The 11,213-nt window shown below is 39.8% G+C and overlaps 1 protein-coding gene across 1 annotated transcript in view; it reads right to left on the bottom strand.

Moving 5' to 3' along the window:
- Positions 1–11,213, bottom strand: part of KCNH8 (potassium voltage-gated channel subfamily H member 8) — a 400,864-nt gene that overhangs the window by 33,813 nt on the left and 355,838 nt on the right. Inside the window, exons 12-13 of the mRNA XM_069088459.1 lie at positions 7,972–8,010; positions 3,955–4,313 (exon numbers count right to left, since the gene is read on the bottom strand). Of these exons, the coding sequence (XP_068944560.1) occupies positions 3,955–4,313; positions 7,972–8,010 (398 nt within the window). The remainder of the gene's footprint in view (positions 1–3,954; positions 4,314–7,971; positions 8,011–11,213) is intronic.

The following is an 11,213-nucleotide window of genomic DNA, read 5'->3' as shown; positions in this document are numbered from 1 at the left end:
ATCTATCTATCTATCTAGGGAATGGTACCATGGAGGTGATGATGAGATCTTTTTTGGGGAAGCAAATGTGTTACACAAACAAAAGTGTCTAACATCAAAAATAAAATTAAGTACAAGTCTTGCATAATGTTTTTATAAAGAGGTACCCACAAATGTGATGTTGTCCATGGCTATGGGACTTCTCCTTTCCTATAACTATATGGTAGTAGGGACAGAGGGATTCACAGATGGGGGTACTTTCAGCAATCATGTCACTCCACACTCTTTTCTGCCTTTTGAGGAAGCTAGGTGTTATATTGCATAGAATTCCCTGTACTGGAGTCAGGAAGACCTGAGCTTCAGACTCTTAATAGCCATGTGACCCTGGATGGACGTCACTTAACTTCCTTGAATTTCAGCTTCCTTATCTGTAAAATGGGGGTAATAATGGCACCTACCTCTTAGAGTTCCTGTGATAATCAAATGAGATCACTTAGGTCAACCATTTTGCAAACATTAAAGCTCTATATAAATATTAACTATTATTATCATAGCTACTGAACCTTTAAAGACCAACATTAGTCTCACTTTGCCCATGAAACATTCCCAAACCCATTTGGTCTAGAGTGAGTTCACCTACTGCTAAATGCTCAGTACTTAATGTATGCATCCTTCCTTCATTAATTAGCAACGAGTATCTTCTGCTATCTCTGATGATATCACTCCACTAGTTCTCTGTTTGACTTTTCCTGTGATTTTGCTTTATCTTGCTAACTGGCAACTGGTTTAACTTGCCAACTGTATGCTACCAAAGGGCATATATTATTTAAAAATTGTTTTTACCATCACATTTTTCAACTTATCATTTTGGTTAGTACAGGTGGGATGAAAGAATCCCAGGTATCTTAGGGACAATGTTGAGTTATCTGAATCCAACAGCTTGAGCTGAGTCAGTCTATGGACTGCTGAGGCTGAGTACTCCAGTAAATCTATCCTCTACCCCCATTGGAGCACTCATCACAGGGCCATACATGCTGTAAGTACCCAATCAATGGCTATTGACTTATTGGAGCTTAGGCAGAGTAGCTTTTGCTGCCTTCCTAGGAAAAGCTAAGTACGACTCATTTCCATCATTGCCAAGTGCTTGCCCCCCGCTGCCCACACTTTCTTTTCCCTTGTTTCTCGCTAGTGGCTTACCTAATGTCTCTGCCAGGAGGCTGAAAGTCATTTATTCACAGTTCTTCCTGACTCTGAAATGGTTTCTATCTGTCTTATACATAAGCTTCCTGAGCAGGGCGGATATGGAGATTCTTTCCCCTTTCAGACTGGGGGAAGCTCAAACACATCATGCCAAAGGGGATCCCTTTGTCCCAGACCATAGTGACCACTCTGTATGCACCATGGATGTGTGTGTGTGTTCAAACATTGTGTGGCAATCTGGAGTGGTGGAGAGAGTGATCCACTTGGAGTTGGTGGGTTCAAATCCCACCTCAGATATTTAATACTTACATGACAATAAGTAAGTCACTGCTTCAGTTTTCCTATCTGTAAAATGAATAAGTTGGATCCCGTGGCCTCTAATATTCCATCCAGCTCTGTCTATGATCTACTGAACTTGTGCCAGAAAACATACACGTATACACATATACAAGCAACATATATGCGCACAAACACATACATACATATGTGTTACACAATCAAGTATATGTGTGCACACTTGCAATACACACATGTGTTTATATGTATACATGCATACATACACATATGTTGTTTCTCCTGATGTAACATTCACTCCTTGAGAGTAGGGACCATTACAGTTTTGCTTTGTATCTTCAGCATCTAGCACAGTTTGTGGCATGCAATGGGGACTTAATGAGCTCTCATTAATAGACTGACAGATTCCAGTCCTTTCCAAGAACAGGTCTTAGCTTAAGCATTAAGGTCATCAGAGTTTGGGGCTTCCCTGGCAAAGTTGTGCCTATTTACAAGATTGAAGTATGTACTCTGTTCCGGGCTCCTGAGGGTGAGGCGTTAAACATGCCCTCTCTAGGGGAGACCATTTTATTCCTGTTTAATAACTTATTTGCTAGCTTTTCAGGCTGCAATAGTCAATTGCCTATTAAAAATAGCTTTGTCTCTTACTAAATATGGTGGTTATAAATCAAATGTACATGTGACCTGGGTCATAGGATAACAGTGTTAGAGTTGCCAGGGCCCTTAAAGTCACAGAATCACTAATTCAGAGGTGGAAGGGATTTTGCTTCTGCCTATCCTTGACAAATAATTCCTTCTAGATCATACCCTACCAATGCTCACCCAATTTTTGCTTGCTGTTTTCCGCTGAGGGGGAACCCAGCCCCTCTGTAGGCAGCTCATTCCACCTTGGGATGGCTCCCATTGTTGGAAAACTTTTCCTGACATCAATCCTCAACTGACCTCTTTGGAGCTTCTACCAATCCCCCAGCTCTGCCCTCCAGGGCCAAGCAAAAACAAGTGGACTCCTGTTTTCACATGAAAATCTTTTCAAATATTTGAAGATGCTGATTATCTCCCTGTTGAGTCTTCTCTTAAGCAGATTAAACATCCCCAGATCCTTTATCCAATCCTCACATGATGTGAGCTTGAGGCTCACATCTCATCTATTTGCTTGTCCTCCTCTGGATACATTCTAGCTAATGAATGTCCTTGAAATGTGCCACCAAGAATTGATCACATAAATGATAACTAACATTTCCATAGAGTTTTAATGTTTGTAAAATGTTTTATGTATATCATCTCAACAACCCTGGAGGTGGATACTATTATTATTTCCATTTTATAGATGAGCAAATTGATGTTGAGAGTGGTTAAGTGAGCTATCTGTGGTCAAATAGCTAATTAAGGTCTGAGGAAGGACTGAAATTCAGGTCTTTCTGATTCCAAATCCAACACTTTATCCACTATGCCATGGAGCTAATTGCCTCCAATAAATACAGTCTTCCAGATGTTGTCTCACCAAGGCATAGAAGAGCTGGGCTATCTACTTCTTATCCCTGGAGGGTATGCCACTCCTAATTCAGCCCAAGATTGCATTAATTTTCTTGGCTGCTATATCCCTCTGTGGACTCATATTCAGCAGGTGAAGTCATGGCTATGTGGCCTCAACTGTGGCTAATGAATGCTTTTGTGATGACCTGACCCTTCCATTTTTGGAGTGTTGATTTTTTAAAATATTTTATTCTCATCTTTGTGTTTATATATTTTATTGGATTGTTTTAAATTAAGACTAGAGTCATGTTATGCTGCTCACATATATTTTTACTGACCTCAGTCAAGGAAATATACACCCTTCCCTCCACCTCTCTCATTTACATGGGCAAATTAGATCCATGCATAAGAATAGATCATAGAAAACCATTGGTAAATTCAAACTTCATTCAGTAGTTTAAAGCTCCTTCCCATTAAACTTTTCATAGAAGCTGCCAACAAGGAACACCCACTGAGTAGTGAGATCATCACTGACATTTCTTACATTTATTCAGCCCTTTGGGGGTAGTGTGATGGGACTTTGGCTAAGTCTACTTGTGGTTCTGTAATGAGGAGGTCAGGAAAGGTGATCTTCAGAGTTCATGGTTTTAAGCAAGATGAACTTTAGACATTTTCTAGTTGAGTTTCCCTAGTCTAGTTCTAATTCTAGAATCTCTAGTTTAGTTTGGGTAAGTTACTTCCTCTCCACAAGAGAGAGGAAGTAACTTACCCAAGGTCACATGCCTAGTTAGTAGCAAAGCTAAGATTCCACCCAAGTCCTGTGACTCCAGATACAATGCCCTGAAGTCCCTTCCATTAGAAATATGCTGTGATTCTATAAATGGCTAAAAAAAAAACCAGTAATGAAAGGAGCTAGAGACTGAATTATTTTTCATCTGGACAACTACTTAAATCATGGAGAGTTAGTAGATCATGAGACGGAATGGAAGATATGAGCTAGCTGATTACCTTGGACTGAGATCAGGGGGTCCTGTGGTATTAAGGGTTGAAAGGTGCACCTTCAGGTTTTTCTCCTTTTTCTTGCTGTGTAAATGGAAGTCAGTTTCCTGTTTGGTTCTCGGAGGGTTTGAGCCACAGACCCTGATAGGTGAGTGGAAGGGCATGGTTCCTGAGGCTAATTGTTTTAAGCTTATGCCCAGATAGCTTTTATTGCTTCCAAATTTCTTGGTGCTTGAGGAGGGGGTGCCTCTGGTGTTTATGGGGGAGAGAGAGGCAGTCTCCTCTTCTTCTCCTTCTTCATCCTCTTCCTCATCTTCCACTATCGATGGGAGTCTCTTGTTTATGCTGCCATTTCCCTTGGGCTCCGTCTAAATTAGTGAATAATACAGATTAACCAGGAATGCAAAGCATTCTGCAGAGGTACATTGTTCATGCTAATTTCCCCATGGAACAAAGTCAAATTCCCTAGAGGTTCATGTCTCATTAAAATTAATATCATTTGGGAGCCTACTGTTATTTATCTGGGACCTCAGTCCCTGGAGAATGTCCACATCAAATAACAATCTGATCTTCATTCAGTTTCCTCTCTCCGCATTCTTGCTGCCAAGAGATTTTTTCCCCTCTTAGTTTTACTCCAATTCTTTGAAGTTTCCTTGTGTGAATGCTTTTTACTGGATGTGCCTTCTGATTCTGACTGCTTAGTTGCATGTAATACCTTGGCAAAACTCTTGAGGGGCCATCAATTTTAAAGGACTATTGTGTTATTCTAGAGCAGGGGTCCAAGATTATGTTTTAAAGTATTTTGGTAAATAATTTCAATATAGTTGGTTTCCTTTGCAGTTTATCTTATGCATTTAAAAACATGATTTTGAGAAGTAGTTAAAATGGACTGTTTCCAGTCCAGTCTAGCTTCACTAGACTGGCAAAGGGGGTCCATTAGCAAATGAATGAAATTATTAGGCTTACAGCTATCTGGGAGGCTGAAGGGAGGCCTAAGGGAGAGTACAGTAGGCCCAGTAGAATATGCCATTATTCCAGAAACACCCGAAACAGGATCTGAGCTATGATGGACGCCACAGGGTGGGAGAGAAGGAAATGGGAGCACCAACCCTCAAGAGCGTTTGTTCCTAGATTAAGTTGAGAATAGTTAGCACATAGGCCCAGGACACAGAAGGGATTGTTGAGGCAATAGTGGCAAGAGTGTGAGGGGCAGCAGTACCTGCACTGGTACAGCTATAATCATCTGTACCTCTTGACCCTTTGACCAAGACTAGACATACGACCCTGGGAAAATCACTTTATTGCTGCTCTGAATCTTATTTTCCCCCAGTGCTAAATGAGACCTTAATATTTGTGCCACCTTGGAGGTAGGCTTGTTGTGAAGCAACCACTTTGTAAACTTTAAATGAGAGTTGTTACTTTAATGACTATCGTGTGACCTTATTTGCTCTACTCTTCAGTTTCTATTAAGGATAACACCATCTGACTTTTCTTGCTTCCCAGCGAGGTTCTAAAGATGTCTGAGAAGGAGGAGGGGCAGTTAGAAGAGGGGAGGGGAAAATAAACATTTATGTGGCACCTACTATATTACAAGTACTTGTTAAATTCTTTACAAATATTATCTCATTTGATCCTGTGACAATTAAAAAAAGCTTCTAGAAACATTGTTTCTAGGTAATTTAATAATTTTATTAATAAAAGTATGGTCATTTGACTGTCTTATGGCAGTGGGTTCACAGCTTATATGTCATTCAAAGAGGGGTGGCAATCAACTGTGATTGGTCAATAAGTAATAATATTACAGTGATCGACCAGGCTATATTGCAATGAGGGTCTTGGGGTATGTGACTTGGATTTCCCAAAACTTGTTAAAGAGGTTTAGCAATTTCCATATCACCTGTCTGACAAAATGGAGAATCAACACTTCCCCAGACTGTTTGAGCAAATATAACAATCAAGAATGCACCTATTCTCCCAAACTTAGCATTTCTTTTACTTTGATTAGATCTTGGCCTGGGCAAATCTTCAAGACAGATTTCCTGCACTGGTTGGTTTTTGGATGAGAATGTAGAAAAGGAGAAAAACCTTGGTCTTAATATAATAACTATTAATTAAATACAAGAGAGAAATGCTCATTCCTCCAAATCCTCTTATCAGTTCTGAGAGGTAGATGCTGTTGTAATTCCATTTCAGAGTGAGGAAACTAAAGCAAACAGAAGTTTAAGTGGCTTACTCAGTGTCTGAGCAAGTAGTGAGTGTTTGAAGTCATAGTTGAATTACAGGTCTTCCTATCTCCAGACCCAGCACTCTATTCATAGTGGGCTCTTACAGATCCTAAACACACAGGATAATAGACATGGAGCTGAGAGGGAGCTCAGATTTCATCTAGTCTCACTTCCTCAATTTACAAATGAGGTAACTGAAGTCTAAGAGAAATTAAGTGATTGATTCAAGGTTACACAACTATTATGTGGCTGAACCAGAATTTGAACCCAGGATCTCTGACTCAGAATTCAGTGCTATTTTCATGGTACTCACCCTATCTGAAATCTCCTTGAACAATCTGGAAGAAAGAATTAAAACCCCAATATTTATTTTTGAGGGCATTAAAATGATAGTCTCAATGAAATTTTACCCTTATACTTGGGTGATTTTAGCCAATGAAAAATAACAAGCCAGAAATGGCATGGTTTTGTAGAAAGAGAATTGTCATGTAAGTTAAGAAAACCTATGTTCAAGTCTTGCTTGTGAAACATACCCTGTGACCCTAAATGCCATAGACAGCTCTCAAGACTATAAATTTCAGCAAAGATGCTGTCTTGGATTGGTGGAGGGAATTTCCTTACTAAAGAGTACTCTATACCAATGAAATCAGAGCTCTAATCTATATGCCTATTTCTTCCAACAAAAAACAATGTTGGACCCTGACACTGAGGTTTCTATGTAGGCAAAACAAACAAACCAAGCCAAACCAAACCAAACCATTCAGCCTGGTGACTACTTCTCTGTCAATTGTAATGTCTGTTATGAATGAATGAAAAAAAAAAACTCAACTATTTACTAGGTACTTATTATATGCCAAGCACTGTGATGTATGTCTGCCTCTCTCCCAGGGTTACTGTGAGAAAAACCCTCTGTAACCCTTTCAGTCCTAAGGAAAAGTCAGTTTGCACTCAGGTGGGCCATTTCACTGGGATGCCTATGTTGATGCATCAGAATTACTAGACTAAGCTCACCTTCTTAATAAAAAAGGAAGATTTTGTCTAAAAACAAAATCTCTGGGAAATGTTTCTTTGAAACAGTATGTTTTTGAAAGCAGGAAGGTTGTCAACTGGATACCATTTAACCAATTTCAACTGGTATTTTGTCCCTGGATCCAGTTACTTCTTACACATATGATGTGTTACATTTATACATCTTGGATTTGTGATTCCATCATCAGTGGGCTCCCCTCTACCATTGTGGATCTCAGTCAACCAAAAGTTAAATAAATCTTAGAGGGTTGTTAGAGGCTTAGAGAAAGTAATTGACTTGCCCAAGGTCACACAATAATTAAGTGTCAGAAGTGGGATGTATTTGAACCTAGGTCATCCTGACCCCAACTCCAGCACTATCCATTATAGAATACTGCCTGGTGTGTCATAGCTATCTGGTTTTTTTTTTTTGTTGTTGTAGTTTGAGTTATGATTTTGATAATTTCAAATACAACATAAACAGTCAAAGGAGATCTTAAAAGTAATTTTCTATTATAGACACTCAGATTGTGCCATGGCTTGGGACTTAGGAGAAGATATTTGGGCTAGTCCTGGATCTGCCACTGTTGTGTAACCTTGGACAAGTCAATTCAGCATCTGGGCTTCAGTTTTCTCATCTGTAAAATGGGGATAGCGATATTTGGTCAAACTCACAAGGTGAGTCACTGTGAGGCAAATATCCTAGAAACCTTAAAGCCTTATAGAAATACAGGCTATTGTTATTTCTCTCACACTAATTTTGTAAATAGACTTTTTATACATACAGACATACCTGAGAGAGTGTGGATTTGTTTGAAAGTCTTGATATGACCTGCAGGAATAAAGAACAAAGTACCATGTTGTCAATGATATCAAAGCAAGAGGCTGGGGACTGGAGAGAATATTAATTGGATGTGGGTGAAGAGCATTGTCTGTTTAGTAAACCGAGTACCAGGTAAACAGTCTCTACCACCTCTTACCTGAGACTGCCGGAACAGAGAAGAGTATTTATTGAGCAGTGACCAAGACATTAAACTTGATGCAATATGCATTTATTAAGTGCCTGTACTATTTGCCTGACACTGAGGAGATAAAGATAAAAAAGCACTGGAGTTTACGTTTTACTGGAGGCAAGTGACACACATAGATAAGTAAATGCAAAATACATATAAATGAAAAACCAAGTACTTTCCCAGAGCGAAGGGACCTATGTTTGGGTTTGGGCTTAGGGATAGACTTTGTACAGGAAACGGTACCTGGGCTGAGCTTTGAACAAAGTTAGGGATTTCAGGAAGAGGAGGTGATGAGCGAACTCTTTCTAGGTATGGGGCATGATTGGGCAAAGGCATGGATTTGGGAGATCGGCCATCATATCCGTTCCAAAAAGGCATGGAGTTGGCAGATAGGAATAGCAAGTACACCAGCTTAGCTGAAACCTTAGCTGGTGTGATGGAGAGTAATGTTCAGTGAAGGAGAATAATGTGTAATAAAACGGGGAGGGCAAGTGAGAGTCAGACTTTAAACATTAAATGGAGGAGTTTGTGCTTTATACAAGAGGTCATTTGGAGCCACTGGAGTTTATTGAGCACAGAAAGTACATGGTCAGCCTTGTGCCAGAACAGAAAGTACGTGGTCAGACTTGTGCTGGAGGAAGATCAATTTGACAGCTTAGTGGAAGATGGATTTGAGATGGAATAGAGGAAAGGCAGGGAGATTCAGAGGATATTGTGATAATCCAGGTTAGAAGTTATGAGAACCTGAACTCGGGTGAAAGCTTTGGGAGTAGAGAGAAGGGAATGGATTGAGTATAAAGCTGTACTGGATGTAGACTAGATAAGACACAGCAGCTGATTGGATAGAGTGGGTGGGATATGGGTGTGGGTAGAGTTGAAATGCCAAGGTGGAGATCCCAGTGCCTTGAAGGATGGCACTGATCTTAATGGAAAAAGGGAAGCTAGGAGAGGTAGAGTTTTGGAAAACATTTCACTTTTGTTCATGTTGAGGTTGAGATATAGCAGAAGTGTTAAACACATCCCAAGAACACTCCTGAGTGGACCCAAATCAGATTAAAATGCAATTGGGAAATTAACAAAGTAAGGAAAAATATATTAGAATATAGATCATGTTAATATTTTTTCTCATTCAATATACATGCCACTGGTTTAATGGCCCCTGTTTCTATTTGAGTTTGACCCCATTGCCTTGCAGGGCAGAATATCCAGATGTAAATAATCAAAAGGCAGTTAGTGATGCAAGACTGGAGCTGAGGAGAGATGAAGGCTAGGAGTCATCTGCATAGAGATGACAATTGAATAGTGGGGAGCTTATGATATTACTATGTGAGAGAAAGGAGAAGAGGTCCTAGGGCAGAGCCTTAGTTGATCAGTCAATAAACATTTATTATGTACCCACTATGTGTTAAGCTCAGTTAGAGAGTATGCCATGAATGGAGCATAGGAGAATGAGGAGTGATCAGACAGAAAAGAGAACCAAGAGGTGACAAAGTCACAAAAAACCCAGAGAGGAGAGAATATCCAGGGAACACGGTGATCAGCAATGGCAAATGCTATAGAAAATCAAGAAGAATGTAGAGAAAAGGCCATGGAATTTGGCAGCCTTACCAAGGAAAGACATTAGTTTCAGTTGAGTGATGAAGTTAGAAGTGTGATTATAAAGGGATGAGGAGTGAAGAGAGAGGAGAGAAAGCAGAGGTGAAGAGTTTAGATAGTTTTTTCCTTTTTTTTCTGGGAGCTTGAATGTGAAAGGTAAGACAGAAAAATAGGATGATAGCTTTTTTTTTTTAAAGGGTAATGGAGGATTGATATTGTCTACGAAACCAAGAGGGAACCAATAGATAGGGAAAGACTATGATTAGAAAGAGAGCAGTTAGGCAGCCAGGTCTCTTTTTGTGAACTGTATCACCCATGTTCCATGATGATTTCTCTGATGGTAGCTGCAGAGAAGGAACAGTACTGGGATCATTATTCTGCAGCAAAGATAGTAAAGATGGAAACAGTGGACCTGGTGACTGGAGGGAAGAGACTGGTTGTGTGCCCAGTTCCTATCACATGACTTTTTATGCACAACAGATATTTAATAAATGTTTTCTTGAATGACTGAAGCTTTATTCTCCTCCCTCCCACATTTTCCTTCCTCTTCCAATCTCCTGTGTCTGATTAACTTGTTCATACTGTCTTCCTATTAACTGCTTTATCTTCCACATTTTCTTCCTTTACCCCTATAAAAATTAGAAAAACAAAACAAAATGCTAAGCTGTCAAACCTTGTTTTGTCTTAAAAATTTATTTTTGTGACTCACCCTCCCTTCTCCAACTTCCTTAAGATTTGAGGAAAAAAATACTGTATGTTCATGTTTGTCTTGTTTATTATTGAAGCTCTTAGCTGTGAAAAGAATCATAGCTCTGGAGGTGGAAAAGACCTCAGATGCCATCCTGGTAAATTCCTAATCTGTAAATAAGGAAACAGAAGCCTGGAGATGTAAAGTGAATTGTTAGAGGTCACAAAGGTAAGTGGTAGGGACAGATTTGAATCCAGGTCCTCTAACTCCAGAGCCCAAGGTCATTGAAGACTAAGAACTAGGTCTGGCTTTGACCTGAATTCAAACACAATCTCAAAAACTTAAATAGCTATATGCCTCTATTCAAGCCATTTAACTGCTGTTTGCCTCAGTTTCCTCCACTGTAAAATGCAGAAATTAATAGCACCTACTTCACACGTTTGTTATGAAGACTAAATGACATAGTATTTGTAATCATTTAGCACTGTGCCTGGCATATAATAGGTGCTCAAGAGATTCTTCCTTCGTTTTGTTTTTTTGCCTTTTTTTTTTGGAGGGCAATTGGGATTAAGTGACTTGCCCAAAGTCACACGGCTAGTAAGTGTGTCAAGTGTCTGAGGTCGAATTTGAACTCAGGTTCCCCTGACTCCAGGGCTGGTGCTCTATTCACTGTGCCACCTAGCCACCCCATCTTCCTTCCTTCCTTCCTTCCTTCCTTCCTTCCTTCCTTCCTTCCTT

The sequence above is a fragment of the Petaurus breviceps genome, unplaced genomic scaffold (assembly GCF_028583685.1).
Source record: "Petaurus breviceps papuanus isolate PSGF00001 unplaced genomic scaffold, PetGlider_PUasm1.0 185, whole genome shotgun sequence".
Classification (NCBI taxonomy): domain Eukaryota; kingdom Metazoa; phylum Chordata; class Mammalia; order Diprotodontia; family Petauridae; genus Petaurus; species Petaurus breviceps.
The sequence above is the reverse complement of the archived record's forward strand: the minus strand, read 5'-3'. Positions and strand labels throughout refer to the sequence as shown.